The sequence below is a fragment of the Camelina sativa genome, chromosome 15, assembly GCF_000633955.1.
Source record: "Camelina sativa cultivar DH55 chromosome 15, Cs, whole genome shotgun sequence".
Lineage (NCBI taxonomy): Eukaryota > Viridiplantae > Streptophyta > Magnoliopsida > Brassicales > Brassicaceae > Camelina > Camelina sativa.
Genome location: NC_025699.1, coordinates 11,391,939 through 11,415,339, shown reverse-complemented (window position 1 = coordinate 11,415,339; position 23,401 = coordinate 11,391,939). Strand labels below are relative to the sequence as shown.

The window sequence follows — 23,401 nt, the reverse complement described above, 5'->3', positions numbered from 1 at the left end:
GATGAATCTTCTGATATTCGAATACGGTGTTTCTTTTTGGATTCTTGGCGTGACCTGTATAATGTCAAGAACAATAAAGCGAGTTTTGTTCGGTTCATTCATCTTCATTCTTGCTTCGCCCGGGTAAATTTACAAGTTATCTTGATCTGATCATCTGATGCTAATCATTGATTAAGTTTGTTCGTTCGTTGACATGTACGTACGTATCTCTCTTAAATTGTGTATTCACACTCAAGTATATAATAGAGTGTGTGATAAAAGAATTGAAAGACAGTTAAGTTAAGAGAAAATTAATAAGAGTCTGATGTGGGGATCTTTTGTTCCATTTTGTTGAATGACCGCAGCTGATTATCAAACGGAATAGCAAGTCATAGTAGTTCCAAGAAGCATTCTGTACAACCCAATAGAGAAACCATAGAGCAACGGGCATTAAGAACCGGGAGTAGCAAAGGAGAAAACCTAACTCCAAGAATCATTCAATCTAATGCGCATCAGCACTTGCACTCTTTAAAACTGATAAAGTCAGAGGTTAAAATGGGAAACTCAAATCTAAGCATAGTTAGTAAATTCCAAAGTTAAACGCAGCCTACTCTGTTCTACATAAATCACAACAGCAGAGCTGCCTATTTGCATGAACACCAACATGACAAATGAAAGAAAAGAAACATAGGCTTTTGCAATGAGTCTATCTACTACAACAGAAGAAGGAAATTAAGCAACCTAAGGCAGCGAAACGAAGTTAAATATTGAAAACAAAAAGAAGGATGAGAAGATGACAAAAATAGAAGAAAAAAAAAAACAGGAAAAAGATTATAGATAGGTATTGTAAAATGGACTATTCAAGTTGCATTGAACTTGGAACATAAGAGCACACAAATGGTGGGATAAATTGGTTTGGAGATTCTCCAAGATCCACTTCTTTCAAGGATCTATCCTCTCCAATTATGTAAGCTGTGTTGCGCGTCATGTTCCTGTCTTTGCTTTTATCAAAAACCACAGCGACTTTCTTCTCCTCATCAATGAAAAAACTTGAAGCCAGATACGAAAACTTAAACTCATCACTGGCGGTGAGTACTTTCATATCCACTGACAAAAAGAACTTGCTGCTCCACGACACCGAGTTGGGCTCAATCTTAGTTGTAACCCAGATCTCCATCTGTAATGTATCATCAGGCTGAAATAACACAGCAAGCTGCTCATCTCTAACATTAGATAGAGTCACAGAATCTTGAGGCAACAACTCAAAGGGCAGAGGCAAACGCGGCCCAAATGTCTCTCTTGTGAAATCAAAATAGAGTAAGAAACTATGACCTACTTGGCCGAGGGTTGCTGAATCCATATTTTGAGCAAACCAATATGTATTTCCCTTGAGAGAGACACCACGGCTATAAGAATCTATGCGCCAGTCTCCAGTGACATCAAGAAGCCTCCATGAATTAGAGTTAAAGTCGTAGATTTCGAACTCAGGCAAAAGGTCACAAGAAGTCATAATAAGTCTCAAGATTTTGTGGGATTTGGTGCTGCTATTGTACCCAAGAGCATAGCAATAGTTCTCCAATCTTTGATAAGTACTATATGTGGCCTCGATCCACCGGGGTTGCCCACAATACAGGTTAAAAACCACGAGCCTAGGGTTGTCTTTCAGGATGCATAAGACTAAGCCGTCGCAGTGAAAGACTTGACGTACATAGATCTGATCTGAAGCGTCGGGGCAAATAAGTGTACCTTGACGTTAAATGCATAACTCAACCTTGTTGTCAAGATGTACACGCATCAAATAAACCCTAAAATCCATCATCATGACCACCATAAACGCCTTTTCCTTTGCTGCAGCTACTCTTGCTTGAGCAAGGTGCTTCTCCAAAGCTCCTACATCTGGACAAAGTGTTCCACTTTTTGCAAGTAGACCGGACTCTTCTCAGATATGTCACCGGAACCTTCGAGAGCACCTCCTCCACCAAATCCCTTGGAAGATCCGAGAAATCCTTTGGAGGATTGGACATCGAGTTATATAAAAAACTTTCCTTTTCCTCCGTAAAGTTTATTACAGATTTCTTTCTTCCGCTTCTGGCTAGGGCTTGAGATGCACACATATATATAACAATTCTTTGCCCAAAAAATATAAACAATGTTACAAAAGTCAAGACTTTACGTATGGAAGTGAAAATGGAGCCCAATTGTCATTATAACTCACAGTAATATTTGTCTCAATTTTTATCTATAAATACCAATGTATTCGTTCATATGAAATACACATTATTACGAATGCAAGAGAACGCATGTAAATTCCTTTCCTTCTCCTACTCTTCTCATTACATATATATAGATATATATTACAAAATTCATCATATATTTATTACTTAAATAAAACACGTTATCAGCACGATCACTCTGCCAAGTTCACGACCACTTTATCAAGATGATATTTATTATTACAGGATCGCGGCTCTGCCGCCCCATGGCATTTTAATGCATAATGATTTATTTACTGCTTTGATTTATTTTTCTATTATGGATGACTTTAGTCACCATAATTTAATTATAGTTTTTATGGATGACTTTAATCACCATAACATATTTATTGCTTTTATTTATGATTTAATTTACTGCTTTAACTGTTTAACATGGATGATTAAAAGTCACCATATTTTATTTATTGTTCTAATTTATTACTTTAACATGGATGATTAAAAGTCACCATCTTTTATTTATTGTTCTAATTTATTGATTTAAACATGGATGATTTAAATCACCATAATTTACTTACTGTTTTTTTTATTGCTTTAATTTATCATGGATGATTTAATCACCATATAATTATCATTTTATTATTTTTATAAAAGGAGGCTCTGCCACCTAAATATATATACATATATATAATTTTATACTTTTAACTAATACATATTATTGTAGATCAATTATATGAAAATTTTCTTAGAAAATAATTTGATTTATTATTTTAAGTCTCAACGGTCATAAGTGAAAAAAATTAAATAAATTTTATTCTCACTTTTCAAACGGCTACTTAAACGGCTAATGAACAGTGAAATTAATCTATATATACACTCATTTTTACTCATCTATTTCACTCAAATTTTTCATCTTTTTCAAAAATCTTCCTAAGAAATTAATTAGTTTTACTAGGAAAAATGATTCATCCATTCTTAGTTTTTGTAATAGGTTTTATAATTGTTGCTATTTACGGTTTACTCTTTGGAGAGTTTTCTCCCGAAGAATTTTTGATGGTTCTTATTTTATTTTTTTATGTAATTGTGTTTCTTGTAATTGCGCTACTTATGCAAGCACCTCCTATGTTTTAAAATTAAAATAAATGAAATCTCTAATTATGTTTTTATGATTTTATTTTATAGAAAGAAAGAAAAACAAAATGGCAAACATCGAGAAGCTCCAATTCCCGGCCTTAGATATCACTGGAGCTAACTTCATATCTTGGACTACCAATGTCGAATTACATCTACAGTCTTATGGGTTAACTGAAACCATAAAAGATAATAATAAATCGACGGACCAAGAAAAGGCAAAATCGGTGATCTTTCTTAGAAGACACCTTGATGAAAATGTCATATATGATTATGCACACATGAGAGATCCCAAAGAGTTGTGGAAGTCCCTGAAGGATCGATTTGATCATCAAAGGGACATAACTCTCCCACTTGCTCGGGATGAATGGCAAAGTCTAAGATTCCAAGACTTTGACAAGGTGATGAATTACAATTCAGCCATGTTGGGAATTGTGGCTAAGCTAAGATATTGTGGTGAAACCATCACTGAATCTCAGATGCTTGAGAAAACGTACACCACGTTTCACAAGAATCACATCACTCTGCAGCAACAATATAGGTTGCGTGGATACACCAAATTCTCAGATTTGATTGTGGCGCTCTTAATAGCTGAAAAGAATAATGAGCTCCTCATCAAGAATCACATGTCTCGACCCACCGGATCAAAAGCATTTCCTGAGGTTAATGCATTGGATGTTAAAAATCCGGTGAGAGAAAATAGAGCTTTTCGAGGACGCGGTCGTCGAAACTATCGCGGACGCGGGAGAAGCTATAACCCTCAAAGCAGGAAGTCATACCAATGGATTCGCTCTGAACAGAGTCCGAAAGGAAAAGAAATCCAAGCAAATACCACCCAGAAACGTGAGAGTGCTTGTTTCAGATGTGGCACTAAGGGACATTGGTCTCAGGTATGCCGAACCCCTGCACATCTTTGTGCTCTGTACAAAGAATCCGCTAAGGGAAAAGGAAAGGAAGTGAACCTTGCGGAACATTCTGAGGGTACAACCCACCTTGAGGCTGCTGACTTCGCAAATGATCCTGATGAGGATGTCCTTGCAGAAAACTGAAATGCTTGTCTTATGAAACTCGAATTTCCGACAATTATGCCATAAATAAGTCGATGTTTGTTTGAAATTTCCCATATTTGTGTGCTTCTATTACCTATCTTGTATAATTATTGTGTGCTTTATGAATAAATTTGTTTTCAATTTCTATTAACCGATTATATTTATTTCACACAGAACCAAATGGATCACATTACAAGTGGAACATTATCTAAGACAAATCATGGAGACATTTGCATACCAGATAGTGGAACAACGCACACTATTCTGAAACATAACAAATATTTCTCCGATCTGAAATCAACAAAGGTTATTGTTAATACAATATCAGGTCCCACCGACTTAATTGAAGGGACTGGTAAAGCAAATTTTGCATTACCTAACGGGACCAAGTTTTCAATAAACAATGCATTATTTTCTCCAAATTCAAAGAGGAATTTGTTGAGTTTTAAAGACATATACCTTCAGGGATATGACACTCAGTCTGCAACTGAGAATGGAAAGAAGTTCATGTACATTACTTCTGAAAAATCGGGGAAAATACATGTATTGGAAAAATTACCAAGACTCCCGTCAGGTTTGCACCATACATACATAAATTCAATAGAATCACACCTTGTGATCAAAAGAAATCAAAATGATTTCACATTGTGGCATGATCGCCTTGGTCACCCAGGCACCACAATGATGCGAAAAATTATAGAGAGCTCACATGGACATTCACTGAAACCCCAAGAGATTTATCAGGGGAATAAAATGACATGTGTTGCATGTTCTCTAGGAAAACTGATTATAAGGCCATCGCCAACCAAAATCGATAAAGAATTACCAAAGTTTCTTGAACGAATTCAAGGTGACATTTGTGGACCTATACACCCACCATGTGGACCATTCTATTATTTCATGGTAATGATAGACGCGTCTAGTAGATGGTCACATGTTTGTTTGTTATCATCTCGAAATATGGCATTTGCGAGATTTCTGACTCAGATAATCAAACTAAGAGCTCAGTTTCCTGATTATCCAATTAAAGGAGTTAGATTAGATAACGCTGGTGAATTCACGTCCCAAGCATTCAATGATTATTGTATGGTAACAGGGATCAATGTTGAACACCCTGTTGCCCATGTGCATACACAAAATGGATTGGCAGAATCTTTAATTAAACGTCTGCAATTAATTGCAAGACCATTGATCATGAGATCAAAACTACCAACCTCAATATGGGGACATGCTATTTTGCATGCTGAATCACTTATACGCATAAGGCCAAGTGCATATCATAATTATTCTCCACTACAATTAGCATTTGGTCGAGAACCAAATATTTCTCATCTAAAAATATTTGGTTGTGCGGTATATATACCGATTGCACCCCCACAACGTACTAAAATGGGACCACAGGGAAGGTTGGGAATATATGTTGGTTGTGACTCTCCGTCAATTATACAATACTTAGAACCTCAAACTGGTAACGTATTTACTGCACGTTTTGCAGATTGTCATTTTGATGAAAAAGAATTTCCGGTTCTAGGGGAGAAAATAAAAAGATGGAAAAGGATATCAAATGGTGTGTACCATCGCTGTTACACCTTGATCCTCCCACAAAGCAGTCAGAACTAGAAGTTCGACGAATTATGCATTTACAGAGTATAGCCAATCAACTACCTGATGCATTTGTAGATATCAAGACGGTAACTAAATCACATATACCAGCAGCAAATGCTCCTGCTAGAATTGAAATCGCACAAGAACATGGGAAAATTGATGAAACACATGAGTCTAAAATACGCTTAAAGCGTGGTAGACCAATTGGTGCGAAGGATAAAAATCCTAGAAAAAGAAAGGAAGTTGAAAAACATGACGCTCCCAAAATGACAGAAAATATTATGGAAAAAACGAATCATGATTCTTCCACCAATATAGAGCAGCATGAATCTGAAGAAAATCATGAGATTTCTATCAACTATATTTATAGTGGAAAGATATGGAATCGAAAGAAAATGGATGATGTTTTTTCCTATCTTGTTTCAAAGGAAATAAATGAAGAAATCGAAGATCCAGAACCAAGGTCAGTATATGAATGTCAAAAGAGACATGACTGGATAAAATGGAAAGATGCAATACAAGTAGAACTTGATTCTCTTAATAAAAGAAATGTATTCGGATCAATTGTGGCCACACCTAAGGGTGTAAAACCTGTTGGTTATAAATGGGTTTTCGTCCGAAAACGTAATGAAGAAAATGAGATAACAAGGTACAAAGCTCGTCTTGTGGCCCAAGGTTTTTCTCAAAGACCTGGGATTGATTACGAGGAAACATATTCTCCCGTTATGGATGCTATCACATTTAGATTTTTAATGAGTCTAGCAGCTGATAAAAATCTAGAGATGCGTCTCATGGATGTTGTAACGGCATATTTATATGGATCATTAGATAGTGATATCTATATGAAAATTCCTGATGGATTTAATATGCCTAAAACGTTAACTTCTAAACCAAAAGAATTATGTGCAATAAAATTACAAAGATCATTATATGGTTTAAAGCAATCTGGGCGTATGTGGTATAATCGTCTTAGTGAGCACTTAACTAAAGAAGGATATGTGAATAATCCTCTATGCCCTTGTGTTTTTATCAAGAGAACAATATCCGGATTTGTAATTATCGCGGTCTATGTTGATGATCTAAATATCATTGGAACTCAAGAGGAAATACAGAAAGCAACAAACTATTTAAAAGGAGAGTTTGAGATGAAAGATCTCGGACAAACAAAGTTTTGTCTTGGTTTACAAATTGAACATTCTCATAAGGGAATATTTGTACACCAATCCACATACACTAAAAGAGTTTTAAAACGCTTTCATATGGATAAAGCAAATCCTCTCAGTACACCAATGGTCGTTAGATCACTTAATATTGAAAAGGATCCCTTCCGACCACATGAAAGAAATGAGGAGATACTTGGTCCTGAAGTACCGTATCTAAGTGCAATTGGAGCACTAATGTACCTTGCAAATTGCACTCGACCTGATATATCATTTGCAGTTAACCTTTTGGCAAGGTTCAGCTCATCTCCTACACAAAGACATTGGAATGGGATAAAACATGTCTTTCGTTATCTTCAAGGGACTATTGATTTAGGATTATTTTATCCTAAAGACTCAAAGGGTCAAATGGTGGGTTTTGCAGATGCAGGATATTTATCAGATCCACACAAAGCTCGATCACAAACTGGATATGTTTTTATTGTTGGGGGCACCGCCATATCTTGGCGTTCTCAAAAACAGAGTTTAGTAGCTACTTCCTCAAATCATGCTGAAATCATCGCACTCCATGAGGCAAGTAAAGAGTGTGTATGGCTTAGGTCAATAAGTCAACACATTATGTCAAGTAGTGGGATCAACGTAAATATAGAGCCAACTATCTTATATGAAGATAATGCTGCATGTGTTGCTCAGACTAAAGAAGGATATATCAAAAGCGATAGAACTAAACACATCCCTCCAAAGTACTTCTTATATACCCAAGAGCTTGAGAAGAATAAGGTACTTGAAATAAGATATGTTAGGTCTTCTGACAATGCAGCAGATCTTTTCACAAAGTCGTTACCTACTTCAATATTCAGAAAACATGTCCATAACATTGGGATGCGTCATCAACGGAACCTCTGAAGTGTTACACTAAGTCATTCGAGGGGGAGCAGGTGTGATTGTACTCTTTTACCTTACTATGGTTTTTCTCAACAAGTTTCCTAGAAAGGTTTTTAACGAGGCAGCGAAACACATCAAAAGGACAAATGACAATAGACTCCAAGGGGGAGTGTTACAAAAGTCAAGACTTTACGTATGGAAGTGAAAATGGAGCCCAATTGTCATTATAACTCACAGTAATATTTGTCTCAATTTTTATCTATAAATACCAATGTATTCGTTCATATGAAATACACATTATTACGAATGCAAGAGAACGCATGTAAATTCCTTTCCTTCTCCTACTCTTCTCATTACATATATATATATATATATATATATATATATATATATTACAAAATTCATCATATATTTATTACTTAAATAAAACAAACAATATAATAATAATAAATAAAAATAACAATTGAAGTGGCAGAAAAAAAAAAGGAAAAAAGATACCCAAAAAAACCCAATTGAAGTCGGTTTTTATACACCAGAACAAAAACCNAAAAAAAAAAAAAAAAAAAAAAAAAAAAAAAAAAAAAAAAAAAAAAAAAAAAAACTCAATCGGCTCGGAGAAAAACATTTAAACATACCTTGAATTCATTTAAGCCTGTTTCTTAAACTTTTAGTGGGTTAATATATGAAACATAAATCTAGGAGAGCTAACCCGCAGATGCAGAAAAAATTAGTCTATGCATAGTCTATCCAAATCCTCATTGATAAAAACTGACAATTTTTAAAAACATTGGGTAATAATTAAGAAATTTTTTATTTGCTACATAATCTCACACATTAAGAATTAATCCAAGATTGAAACGTTTGTAAAAACTAGCACTGCTACCACTAATGACTAAACTACTATAGTAGTGGCAAATGGCAATAAACAACTCATCCGATCATAGTGGAATTTAAATGGGATTCATTTCAGTATATCTCAAGCTTATCCCATGCCTTCCCCATTCATATTTCAAAACTGCATTAATTTCTCCATTTAATTTTCTTGTTTCTTCAAATATATTTTATAAAACATTTAGATATTCTTCTGTGGGCGCAAGTTCATGCATTGCGCCAATAGAGTCGCTCAATGCAATGTAGATTATGGGTGTGGGTAGTTCAGCTTCATAAATGCAACTCCTTCTTTCTCTCTTAGTATTTTCTTTTATATAAATTCCTGTTTTTGTCAAACTACATGTACAACACTCTCTAATTCAACTCTCACCTCATAAAAACACTAATACAAAATATCCCATAAATATCAAAATCAATAAGAATTCCATAGTTTCTCCTTGGGCATTGCTAAGATGATTCTTTTGAAATTCACATACGGTGTTTCTTTTTGGATTCTTGGCGTGATCTTCATATTGTCAAGAACGATAAAGCGAGTTTTGTTAGGTTCATTCATCTTCATTCTTGCTTCGGGTAAATTTACAAATTATCTTGATTTGATGCTAATCATTTAAGGCTGTTTGTTCCTTTCTTTTATTCCACAAATGCTTGCTAATCTAACGTATTTTTAAGATGGAACCTGAGACATCATTTTGACATGTACCCATCTCTTTTATATGTATTCACACTCAAATATATTATATAGTATATATGAGTGTGTGATAAAAAGAATTAAAGATAGTTAAACTAAGAGAAAATTCTTGAATATTCGTCTTCTCAAGAAGTCTAGAGCGTTATGTCAAGCAACTTTTTCTTACCATAAGAATCAGATGTGGGGATCTTCATCTTCTGTTCCATTATGTTAGCTTTTTCTTTTACCTGAATGACTTGTTGTCTAGGTAGAGAAGACGACCTATTTGACATTTGATTCAATAAAATTCGAGTTTAATAAATAAAAAAAAAGAGGTGTGAAAGTTTATCCATATGCATGTAAGATGGTGGGGTCTAAAATGTGTGTGATATGGCCAACACCCACTACGTAATTATGCCTACCTTAATTGAATTCAATAACTTGTGTCATTTATTGATTCTCTATCCTTAAATTCTAATTCTTTCACAAATACTGTATTGTTTTTTTTTTTCAACAATACGTAGTTCAACCTTCCTACAAAAATATACTTTGTTTTTGTTATGCATTATTTAACATATCACATATGCTTTATTTTAATTCAAATTGTTATGTATAACAATCTTATAGGATCACTAAATGTCATTAACTTTGGATGTAGCTAGTGTTGTGGTAGCCTCCATTGTAGGAGCCATTGAAGGTCACACCACTGACATTGGATTTCTTAAAGGTGGTTTGCTAGGAGTCCTGGCTGGAGTTATCACCGCCGTCCAACTCTTTGGACCGCTGCTACATAGTGATCAACCTTTGGCTAAGGTGATACTCTATATAATACTCCATCCGTTTCAAAATATAGAATGTTTTAAGCAAAACACGCAAATTAAGAAATTTTTACTTTTAACAAATTCAACCAATCAGAAACAATACTGCATAATATAAAATACTAAACTAATCTAAAAGTTACATTGAAATTTGAAAACATCTTATATTATGAAATAACAAACTTCTCCAAAACATCTTATATTTTGAAATTGGAGGAAGTAGTAGATTTTTCTTGTAGTATATATGTAAATAGCTAGAAAATGGGAGTGGTCTTNAAAAAAAAAAAAAAAAAAAAAAAAAAAAAAAAAAAAAAAAAAAAAAAAAAAAAAAAACTAAGGATGATGGTAGTATTCTAGTAACTAATTAATTATCTGGATATACAGTAATATGATGTTATGGTAACAACAGTTTGTTGACAGAAAAATGTGAAAAGAATGGCAGGTGGCTTTGCTGAGGAGGGTAGTGAATGGGAAAGCCATCATGGGTTTAGTTAGACCGTTTGTTCTCAAAGCATATCAATCGCAAGTAAAGTACCCCTCCCACTGGGGCCCATTCATTTTGTTCATCTGTAATGTGAACACAACATTTTGTAATGTGAAATCACAAGCGAACATTTTTAAAAAAAAAAAAAAAAAAAAAAAAAATTTCTGGTAATATTAATGAACAAACATTTTCTTCTCGCAGATAATAGCATTTGACACAAGTTACATGGGAAGTTCGGACTTCTACGATTTCGATCAAGAAAGAAAGGGGCTATCAAAGAGCTCCATTCAGAACATCCCGATGTTCTACAACCATTCAAATCATCAAACAAAATCAAGTTGTCCAATTTGCTTACAGGTAACTAAAGTATAATATAATAACGAAACCATCTAGTAATTAATCTGGTTACGAAAATGTGATTGTACTTCATCATCATATTTTATAACCTCCATTATTACAATTGGATGCATAGGATTGGGAAGAAGGGGAAGTAGGAAGAAAGCTAGACCAATGTGGCCACACATTCCATATGATTTGCATAGATAAGTGGTTGCTTAAGCAAGAGACTTGCCCCATTTGTAGAGACCATCTTTCATAACACATTTCTCTACCATAGTCCATGTCCATTTTCTTTTTATAACCAAACATGTAACTTTTTCCTTTCGTAAGCTTTTACTATGGGAGAAAATGTAAAAAAAAAAAAAGTGAATAATAAAATTACATGTTGTACTTGTAGATAAAAAAAAAACTTCATAAAGCCATGGACCGATCGACCTCTCGTGACCCAATGTGTCCAAAAACTCAATGTACCTAACTAAGGGTAAAGTCGGAAAATACAAAAAACGTTTCGAAGAGAGAGAAAGATGACAAAAGAAGAAGAAGAAGAAGAAAGGAAACACACGAGAATCATCTGCTTTAAAAAATCCTCGTGGTCCATTTGATTTGCTTATTAAAAAAAATCCAATCGCATCAATCTCACTCTTCTATCATCTTCTTCACCTACCCTTCTCTCTCTCTCTCTCTGTAACCCTCGTGGTAATTTTGCTTTTTTAACTTCTTACCGGCGCCGGAGAGAGTGAGATGACTTGGGCAGTCTTCAGATCCATAAACTCACCATCACTCGACCTCACCACAGCACTTCGCTCCACTCGTAGCCCATTGGTCGCTGCTGGTGTTGGCTGCGCAACATTCGCTGGTGTTTCTCTCTTCAGAATGTCTTCTTCCAAGTCTCCTCCTTTCGCTTCCCTCAGTGTCTCTGCTTCTTCTTCTGGTAACCCTCTCTCCGATTTTGATTCCCTTTCCCCCCTAAATTTTGGCTTCTTCCTAAAGTTATGATTTTTATCAATGTCCCGGGTCAAAAAAGTTGAATTTGATTTTGGTTATCCTCAATGCATCTGTTTGCTAGTCTTGGGGTCTTAGTTCTTTTCATCTTCGGTATTGAATTGAATTGTTAAACTAAAGAAATGCGATGATGTTGTGTGTGTGTGTGTGTGTGCAGCTAAGAAGAAAGTTGTGACTACAGATAAAGCACCAGCTGCTTTAGGACCATACTCTCAGGCTATTATAGCCAATAATCTTCTTTTCGTTTCTGGTGTTCTTGGACTCGTACCTGAGGTCAGTTCTAAGATAGTAAAAATGTCACAAATCACAGTCTTTTTTGTTTATTACTTCTCTGTGTTCTAAGGTTGCAAGTTTTTTCTCTTTTGTTTTGTGTGTTTAGACTGGAAAGTTTGTTTCAGACAGCGTTGAAGATCAGACTGAGCAGGTGACAATAGCTCTCTCAAACTTGTCATTATTATGGTCTTTTTGTAAGATTGGTTGTTTTTGGTTACTTGTATCTCTGTTTTGGTGTCAAGGAGATTTTTAGGATGTCTTGAATGCTATGTTGGATAACAATTATTCTGTTGTTTTCAACCTGAGTTGATTGGACTGGACTATCTACTTTCAGGACACATGAATAAAACTCTTTAAAACTATTGAAATTTTTACTTTTGGACTTCTTGATTTGGTGTTAAGTCTTCAAACTATCTTCCATAGTAATTGTAGCAAGGTTGAGTCTCTCTGTTTGTCCTTCCTGATTATGTCTGCTTGCTTCTATTATTGTATGGGATATCAAAGCTACTCAAGAACATGGGAGAGATATTGAAAGCTGGTGGTGCTGATTATTCCTCGGTGGTGAAGACAACAATCATGTAAGGGATCTTGTTTTTTTTCCGACTATCCATATGAATTCTGAACCTAATAAAAAACCAAAAACGATAACTCTTTTGATTTTCTTTCACAGGCTGGCTGATTTGGGTGACTTCAAGAAAGTAAACGAGATATACGCCAAATGTGAGTTCTTTAGCAAGATTGTTTAGTGTGTTCTTACTTTGTTTGAGATGCATTACTACTTGTGGAGTCATTTTTGAACGTTTTAATCTCTGTTGCAGACTTCCCAGCTCCTTCTCCAGCACGATCGACATATCAAGTGGCAGCTTTGCCTCTAAACGCCAAGATTGAGATCGAATGTATTGCAACACTCTAGAACACCATTAATCTCAATGAAGGGGTTTATTTGGTTCAGAAGATGTCAACAACAAATAAGAGACACAATGGCTTAGAGGCTTTATCTTATCAAAACCCATTTTTCACCTATTTTCTCATTTTTCTGCACTACGAATAAAATGTTGCGAATTAATCTATCATCAACCATTGGGCTGGTTGCAACACCTAAAAGCCCCTAATCAAGAATAAGTGGTTTAGTGTTGTTTTTGTTTTGGTTGGACCTTCATGATGAGCTGTTGACTTGATATTCATTGAGTTAGAAACCCTTTATGCGTTGAGGAACAATGATAATATTTAATTTAGTGAGAATTCCATATCGAAAAAGAGCTTAAATGGTCAAGAATTGTTTTTCAATAAATTTTGAACTAGAGGATGGATTATTATTTACATAGTTGTGAATGAATAATTGAGATTAACCAGAATGATAGAGAGGGTTCAAATATATTTTTTTCTTCTTTTCTTAAGCAAAGCTGGAAGAATGAACATAATGGTTAATGGAAAGGGAAGAGTCAGTCTCCATCTGCATGGAAAGTTCTTAACAATTCTATGGTACAAATCCATACCCTGATATATGGACGACATTGTCATAAGTAATCCCCTTTTTAATAAAAGGTAATTACACAACTTCAAATTGGTAGACCATAATATTAATATAGGTTATAACTAAGATTAATTATTTGATAGGTTATATAGATTTAGGATTATGATCCTCTTAAAAAGGTTTTTCCAAAGAATAAAATAAAATCTCAAATAATATTTAACTAACTATATATAGACAAAAAAAATATCAGAAATTAATAGAAATTAATCACTCCTCCGTACATTACAAATCATTTCCGATTATACTAAAAAAAAATCTTACCTAACTTTATCAGAAAATTTTAACTGAGTAACATGTAAAACTTTGAATATTTAAATTCATTTCATATATTTCTTTTGTTGAATTGTATAGTTTTATATACTATAATAAACCTTTTAAATAATTTAATTTGGAAACTTTAAAAATAGTTTAATTTGATATTTTTAAGAATATCATAAATATATGATAGATCAAAAAGTTAAAAATTATAAAAACTCTAATTTGTTTTGTTATAGCACGGATCAATAATATGTCACTAATATGAAAAAATTTCAAGAAGTATGATTTCTTGCTAGAGCACGGGTTAAAATTTTAAAAATATGATTTCTCAGATTAAATTTAAGTTTGAAATAATGTTGTTTGGTAGGCTTTTTCGGTCACGATGATTTTGACAAACCTATGTTACATATTTGGTCCTAAAATTAATATGTGTTATACTATAGGTTAAGTCATAAAATTAACAATCAAAATACGATATATAATTTTAAACACTAAATAAATCAAATAAAAGTAACAAACAAAAATTGATTTTTTTATCACACCACTTAATCCGCGTTATACCACAGGTTAAAATCTAGATATACTAGAATATATCTTACATAATAGATGTTATTTTCATAAGTCATATTCAATATATGTCATGCCATAGTATTCCATAAAAAAAATCTTATAAAATAAATAAAATAATCACATACACGATGTTTTAAATAAAAATTATCAAATAAACAAAAGGAAGGAATTTCAACTCGTGCTCTCTAGCACGGATCATATTCTAGCATCCCAACTTGTTGATTGTGTGTTTTTTTTTTTTTTTTCCTGGAGCCCTTGGAATAAATTAGTAGCAACGATTTTCCATTGAAAAGGATAAAATAAATGGAAATAGCTAGGGAAAAAAAAAACCACATATATTAACCAGAATTATGATAGAAAAGAAAAAAAAATGTTTTTTTTTTCCTTTTTCTGAAGCTTAGAAATATATAAAAAGATTAGGCAAGCAAAATTAGAGAACACTAGCCGATTTCTTACGATGACGACGATCTCTAATCTTCCGAAGGATTTGGTAGAGGAGATACTCTTAAAGGTTCCGATAACTTGTCTCGGAGCAGTGAGATCGACTTGCAAAGGATGGAACGCTTTATCCAAAGAAAGAATTCTATGTAAAGCAGAAGCAAAACATCAGTTTGTGGGGTTCACGATGAAGAAGTATAAGCTTTGTTCACTAAGGTTCGATCTCCATGGAACTTTCAACAAAATAGAACTCGTGGATCCATCTATAAAGGAGATAGGTAATAATCTACTTAATCAAGTCAAGATATCTAAAGTTTTTCATTGCGACGGGTTATTGTTATGCGTGACCAAAGAGGACAACGCTAGGCTCGTGGTTTGGAACCCTTATCTGGGTCAAACCAGGTGGATCCAACCCAGAAACAGGTACCACAGAGCAGACAGCTATGCTATCGGATACGACAATAACCGTAAACACAAAATCTTGAGGTTTTTGGATTGGTGTACGACAGTTCTGTGGAGCAACAAATTCTTGAGTACGAAATCTATGATTTGAGCTCTAATTCATGGAGGGTTCTTGATATCACTCCCACCTGGGAGATAGAGTTTTATCGACGCTGCGTATCTTTGAAAGGAAACACTTACTTATTTGCCAAGAAAATATACGAAGAGGGTGGTGAGTATCAAGATCATCATCGGCAAGACTGTTTACTATGTTTTGACTTTACGACGGAGAGCTTTGGACAGTTTCTTCCTCTGCCGTTTGAGTACTATATTTACGATGCTGGAGGTCTCTCTTCTATTGGAGACGAGAAACTAGCGGCGTTATATCAGCACCCTATTAGTACAGAGGTGGAGATTTGGGTTACAACTATGATTGAGCCCAATGCAGTGTCATGGAACTTTTTCTTAAAATTTGTTATGGGACCACACTGTGGTTATGATTTTCATGTTCCCTATGACGTTGGCAGTTTCTTCATTGACGAGGAGAAGAAAGTCGCCGTGGTTATTCGCTATGACGAATTTGAGAAGAGTATTACCGGCCACTACAAGGAGGTAGCTTACATCTTTAGAGAGAGTGGCAACGTTAAAAAAGTGCATCTTGGAGAAGCTGTGCCTCACATACAAGGAGGATCTCTCAACTTGAATTACCTACTTGTGTGTTGTAGCTCTTATGTTCCAAGTTTAGTGCAAATCAACCAAATTGCAGGGTTCAAAAACGAAAGAGAAGAAGATGAGGAGGCCAACCAACAAACAAAAAGAAGAAGACTCCCTCTATTGATTAATCAATAATAGCTTATTTTCTTTCTTGCATCTTCTTTTCATTCGTTTACTGTTTTTCTTTTGCAATGTCCTGTGAACAAGACCAGTCAGGCAGTCACTTACCATTATTTTGTTTCGATTTTAGTTACACAGTATTAGCTGATCACCAAATATAAAAATGTATTGATCCTTTTTTATTCCAACTCTGCCAAATTCCATCCTACATGTGTTGTCAATTTATCTCTCTCCTGGTTTTTATGGACATTTGTATATATATTGGGATGGGGAGGGTTTTGGTGGCGGTGGTGGCTTTTCTTGTTCTGTGGCGGTGGCGTCGGTGAGAAGGATCGGAGGATGAAACAGAGGACGAAGTGGACAAAGCTGTGAGATGGGTGGATGCCATGCATAGCACTGAAATTCAATTTTAAGGTAGGCATAATTACATAGTGGGTGTGGCCATATCACACACACACACAAAAAGATAAACTCATGGTAACCCCAACCAATTGTCCACTGCCAAAAAAAACAAAAACATCACACATTAGCATCTCAATGAGATTTTATATGTGTGTACACATCAAGGAACGTAAATCCTTTGCTTACGTTGTCTCTCGACGTTATTAAGATTACGTACGTTGGTTAAGAACTCGAAGCTTGGCTCGAACATATATCTTCTCATAGGGTCTGAATTTCTCATTTGCATTAAGGTTAAGATACATCGACAAAGCTTTTCCTTCTCCCGTGGCATGACCACTTGGATTTACTTGTATATTCCTGATCAGCGTTATTAATTACTTGTTACCACTAGTACTCTTTAAATATAAAACCTGGATGGATGCTCATGTTTGCCAAAACCCGTGCCACTTTTAAATTTGTTATCATATCGACTATCGTGAAAATGGTTTGGCTGCTCATGAGCATCGAGGTTTTGGCATTGACAATAAAAGCCCAACACACATTAGATGCAAATGTCCTTTAGGCCGGGAATGGAGATAACCAAGGATCTATTTATTTTTGGCACGATCGTGATTACAATGGCAACGACTTTTCTCAAATATCAACGTTGGATGCGGAGGGAGAAGAGAGGGGAACACGTGAGTTTAACTAGATCTGGCAGTGGAACTAAATTAAATAATCTTCTTTGACATTTTTTTGCGGCATCTCTTTTGACTTAAGAATATTGTAGACTTGTAGTGGATGGTTACAGTGAAAAGAAAAAAATGAGTTATCAATGAAACTGATTTTTCTATAATTAAAACGAGTTACATGTACCATTTTTAGGATACGTATCTTTTAATTTTCATTTTTCATAAATATCTATGAGACTATGATTCTCTGGATGATGGATGGATCTATGACTTACTGAGATACCATTTTTCTATAGAGAATTTGATTTCGCAAGTTTAAAAGCAGCTAACTAAACTAGTTATAGAAGTATTGCCTCACTACTACAAGATTCGAATTTGAGTTCGATGCTGATTATGGAATATGATTATGGAATATTATTTCTTAATGAATTCGCCTAAACTATTAAAAGTGGGCTACGGATCTAATGAGATTTATAGTCCAAGAATTGGTAACTTTTTAGTAAGAAAATTAATCTAGTATGTACTTTATTTTCTCTCCATTATTCCAGCAAACATTCAAATGAGTACAAACTAAATTTTAGATATAGACTCAAAAAGTCAATTATGATAATAAGTAAACGCATGATCAAACCAAATCTGTAGATATTAATTTACCAACTTGTACACTAGACGGAAAAAATATCATTATCATGCTATCTCACTAATTTTTTCCTTTCCCTAAAGCATCTAATTAACCATCTCCCCTTCTATATATACATGTACACATGTACCATTATCATGAACAAGTCTCACACTGTCTCTCTAAACTTCATTCACACACATCTTTGACATGATCATGAAGAGTTACTACAAAGAAACCTTATGTGTTGTTTCTCTCTTCTCTTGTCTTTTCATCACCTCTTCTTTTGCAGGACCGCCAGTCCCAAACCAGTTGGAGAATGATTCTCAGAAAATTATCCCCACTCAGATTTCATCACGTGATAGTAAGGTCTCATTATCGAGCACGGTGAAGGGTCTGAGAGAACGTCCTCCATCGTCTTATTCTCTCAAGTTTGAGTCTTTCAACACACTCATGAAGTCTATTTACACCGACAGTTATCAATCTCGTCCTTTTAGGGTCGGTAGATACAATTGGTACGCACCATTTTTTTTTTTTTACTTTTTTAACTTTTTTTTTTGGTTACCTATATGTACCAATTTTTTAATTCTTTTTTTAAAGTTTCATTTTCTGAATAGATCCAGGATTTAAAATTAATTAAAAAAATTGTGACTAGTCCACAAAACGTAGGACCGTGGTGTGACCATCTTTGTTCATGCCACTCTATTATGTGTATATTGTTTGTTACTGAATCATTCTGATCGATCGGTAATCTAAAAACCAAACTGAAACAGGACGCTTGTCGTGTACCCAAAGGGGAATAAGAATGATAACGGTACAGGTTACATTTCGCTATACGTCGTCTTAGACAACTCAACTCTCACTTCTCCACGTGAAGAGGTTCATGCAGATCTCAGATTTTACATCTTCAACAAGAAACAGAAGAAGTACTTTACGATCCAAGGTTAATATAAGTAACTTTTACTAGATAATTTAATTAAATATTTCATTTTTCTCTCTAGTTCTATTAACATATATCTATATTATCTATTTATATGTCTATAAATGTGGCGTGTTACGGTGCGTGTAGATACTGATGTATGGCGATTCAGCGCAATCAAAACCATGTGGGGATTTTCTAAGGTTCTTCCTCTGACTACGTTTAACAACCTGAAAAATGGATACCTTTATGATGTCGACCATTGCGAGTTTGGCGTTGACGTCATCATTCCAGCATTCTATGAAAAGTCGGAACTTTTCTCTGTCACCGAGAGTTTTCCAAACCCGAGGTTTACCTGGTTTATTAAGGGACTCTCCACACTGCCTAACGATCACCTATCAGAGGAGTTCACTATTGGAGGAAAGAGCTGGTGAGTTTCACAATGTTAGTTGTAGTAAAACTGTAAGTAGTGCAAGTTTGTTGGGTAGTAATTTATTAACAAGTTTTTTTTTCAAATGCTGATTAGGAATTTACGAATCTTTAAAAATGGTTTTGGCGCTTTCGAAGGCAAAAATTTGTCGCTTTACCTTAACCTTGGCCCCCAAGAAGTACTTAACGCAAAGCCTTATGACAAGGTTTACGTACGAGCCAAGCTTCGTGTTCCTAACCAATTCGGAGCCCAATCCAATACCGTTTTGGAAAGGCCAAGTAAGTGGATGCTATATATTCATGGTTTTGTAATGAGTGACATGACTCATATTTGTATATAATTATATATACTCTCATATAATGTTTCTGTTATTTAATTGTGAAACATTCATATGGCTAATATTCATATTTATGGCAGTTGATAACTGGTTCAGTCCACAGACAATCGGGTGGGGATATGCTGACTTCATGCCTCTTTCGGATCTAAGAGATTCATCAAAGGGTTTTCTTGTGAGAGATATGTTGGTTGTTCAAGTCTCAATGGAGGCAATTTCTTCAAGCAAGTACCTTCCCAGTTAGATTTGTAAAGAAGCATAAATCAAGGCAGCTAAAATGAGGGATATGCGTCTATGTGTTATCTCATCTTTATTGCTTTATTTAAGCCTAACTTATCTTATGCTATGAAAAATAATTACTTAATGATATGAATAATAATAAAATACCAAAGACCATTCTTTCTGGATTAATATATAATCACAAGATGTCAAGATTCACAACCAGCATTAAAACATACACTATCAAATGGACATAGTTTACTTCTTTTTTGACATATTTCTACTTTAGCACTTCTAGGATCACATTTTAGCCTCACATATGAAGAATGATTGAAAGATATGTGTTATATTCATTTCATACGTTTTATTACAAATAATAAAGTAAAAAAATAGAGATTTCTCGGTGCTCATCCGCCAATCGAAGCTGCGGTTCGCGGCGGAAGTCGGTGGGGAACAGGATGGTTGAGTGGCATAGTCACGGTGGTTAACCAAGGAGGTTGGCATTTTCTGGGCTCTCGTGGATTCCAGGGTATGGAGGTTGGACTGAGAAACTATCCTCTATGCACCGCTGCGATTTTTGTCTCCACCGGACTGGATTGAAGATTCCTTACCTGAAGGAAGCGGTGGTCGCCAGAATTTGAAGAGGGGTGTTAGATTTGAGTGAGCATGTTGCTAGGAACGCCGAACAAGACATGACTTCGCAGAGCCTGGGATCGGACACTTTTGAACTTGCCAGAAGACTTGTAGCAGGTCAGACGGTTTCGCCCGAGAAAGAGTCCTGACAGATCGTGGTTGCTTTGTCATGGGCTTCACGTTGGTGTTTCTGTCGCAACACCGCCGGTCTTGCAGCCACTGGCTTTAAGGTTCGAGTGTCTGTCCTAAGGGATTCAGCAGGATCCGATCTCCTTTTCCGATGACAGCAACGGCAAAAACTACTGTTCTTTCTTCTTTTTCACTTTTTGTAACTGTGTGGACCTATGTTTGTATCCAAAGCCCAACTCAAAAAATATGAAGACCCATTTTCTAATATAAATATATACTAGGGATTGGACCCACACGTACGTGCGGGGTTTTTTATTTAAAATTTTCTTGTTCAAGATTTTGGAATTGATATTTCAGAATTATGATTTATTTGAGAAATCATTTTTCAAGATTTTGAAATTCATATCTACTATTGAACTGTTAGATAAATATCTTTAAAAGTTAAGAATACCAACTTATATGGTCGGATTGTTTTCAATTGATATGAGTCGTAGTGTTATTGTTTTTGTTTGTATTGGTTTGAACTTTGTTGGGAGGAAAAAAAAACAAAAAACAAAAACCGAAAAAAATATAAAAGTCAAAATATCTGATTAGCATTAGCCAATCCAGATTGATCATTTAAATTTATGTCATACTTATAAACTATCAAACTGGACAAAAACTTGCTTAAATAAATTAAAACATTGTGAACTGGATAACCTAAATAGAGATGTAAAAGGGATCAACCCCCGACACGTTGTACCAGTCCCACGAATTTAAAATCTTTTGACTCTAAAATACCCGTTTCGCAAGATCTACAGTAGTAAATAGTTCCACATATTCGAATTGAGGACATGATTATAATAACAATTTTTGTTCAGACAATAACTCGTTCTTCGGTTAGTTATGATGATCTATTTTTTTTAACAGAATACTCGAACTGAGAGTCAAAATTAGGCTTGGGAATTCGGTTAACTATTTGGTTTTGGTTGGGTTGCATTAGGTTTTGGTTAATTTGGATATATTAATATAATAAACATTCATATATTTTAGACATATTGGTTTGCTTTGGATATTTAATAGATAACCGTAACTAACCAAAGTGACCCAAATATAACCCAAAAAAAAATACAAAAAGTAATCATATTAAAACGGAAAATAGAAAAATTCAAATTGGTTTGATTTTGCAAAAGATTATTTAATATTTACAAACTAACAACATTTGGATATATTAATAATTACTTAAAGTATTTGATTTTTGTGAGTTTATAATTTATAGTTTTAGGTATTATGAAAAAAAAATATATATATATATATATATATATCTCAAAATAAAATAATTTGGCTAACTTTTTATGAGACGTTCTAAAAATTTATCATACTTTCATAGTTTCATACTATTACAATTTTGATTAGTACAATATATTTTAAAAACTGAAAATTACGCGTTTAAAAAAGATATATTTTAAAGCTTTCTATTATTTCAGTTCTAATTAAAAATGTAAAATATCCTGCTTTACTATAACGAATCTAACGCTTTTAACATACAATTAAGGTTGTTATGCCGTTTGAGACAAAGAAAAAGACATACATGTTAACCCACTATAGAGGTCCTCACAATTATTTTCCCCAAATTTTAGGATTGATTTGAGAGGGTTATAATATTCTGCATTTATGCCACTCTAATACTCTTTCTAATCTTTTGTGATGATGATGCACGTTTATAGTCTCCAAATTTTGTTTCCACTTACATTTTCTAGCTGTCAATTATAATTGACTTTAAAATAGGATAATGTTGGAACCATTATAATCTTGCTCGGCAATGTTAAAAGAGAGAGACATCGGCTTAAGAGATGTATATGATCGAAGCAACTGATTTTGAGAGCTATTTTCAACAAAAGTAAATTCTGTTATTTGATCATCTTGAATGTTTGTTTAGAGGTATTATTTTAGACACTTAAGTTACATATAAGTGTACATGATAATTTTATAACCAATTATAATTTTCTTAAGAACAAAAGATTTTCCGGAACTTTTCTCCATGTCTACAACACACAAAAGAAAAGGCTTAGATAAATTTTGTAAAAGCTCTGTAAAGGTTAAAAAACTGAATCAATTCTACCACTAAATAAAAGTTAGCAAATTAGTAAGAGTTAGGATCATCATGACATGATATTAGTAGTTTCTAAATAAAATCATGAAATTTTCCCATAGACTCTTCTCCTCTTAATGTTTTCTATCTACACTGAAATTAGAAGAATATATTTGTTAAGAATATATTTGATGAATTAGTTAAACCATTCTTTAACTTTCGTATTATATTTTCCATATTGAACAATCTAATCAATTTATTTCTTAAATTTAAAATTCAAAGATTCATAACAATTCAATATGAAAGATCAGTATTTCCGGTAAAATAGGTATAATTGAATGAATATTCCGAAATTAGAAAAACTCATTAACTGATAAATTTGGTTAGTTGTGTGTTTGTGTGTTTT

At 34.2% G+C, this 23,401-nt stretch overlaps 3 protein-coding genes and 2 pseudogenes across 3 annotated transcripts; 4 read left to right on the top strand and 1 right to left on the bottom strand.

The window, feature by feature from the left end:
• Positions 836-2,003, bottom strand: LOC104748367 (annotated as a pseudogene).
• Positions 9,224-11,734, top strand: LOC104746445 (NEP1-interacting protein-like 1). The gene is made up of 5 exons (XM_010467923.1): positions 9,224-9,480; positions 10,236-10,390; positions 10,838-10,921; positions 11,081-11,236; positions 11,352-11,734. Exons 1-5 carry the CDS (start codon positions 9,363-9,365, stop codon positions 11,475-11,477), a joined length of 639 nt encoding a protein of 212 aa, XP_010466225.1. The 5' UTR covers positions 9,224-9,362; the 3' UTR covers positions 11,478-11,734.
• On the top strand, positions 11,806-13,694 carry LOC104746444 (reactive Intermediate Deaminase A, chloroplastic-like). The gene is made up of 6 exons (XM_010467922.2): positions 11,806-12,149; positions 12,378-12,493; positions 12,600-12,644; positions 12,998-13,071; positions 13,164-13,213; positions 13,312-13,694. The coding sequence occupies exons 1-6, from the start codon at positions 11,960-11,962 to the stop codon at positions 13,404-13,406; spliced, it is 570 nt and encodes a 189-aa protein (XP_010466224.1). The 5' UTR covers positions 11,806-11,959; the 3' UTR covers positions 13,407-13,694.
• LOC104748366 lies at positions 15,313-16,911 on the top strand (annotated as a pseudogene).
• LOC104746443 lies at positions 18,427-20,339 on the top strand. The gene is made up of 5 exons (XM_010467920.1): positions 18,427-18,775; positions 19,034-19,203; positions 19,330-19,609; positions 19,706-19,887; positions 20,027-20,339. Exons 1-5 carry the CDS (start codon positions 18,471-18,473, stop codon positions 20,185-20,187), a joined length of 1,098 nt encoding a protein of 365 aa, XP_010466222.1. The 5' UTR covers positions 18,427-18,470; the 3' UTR covers positions 20,188-20,339.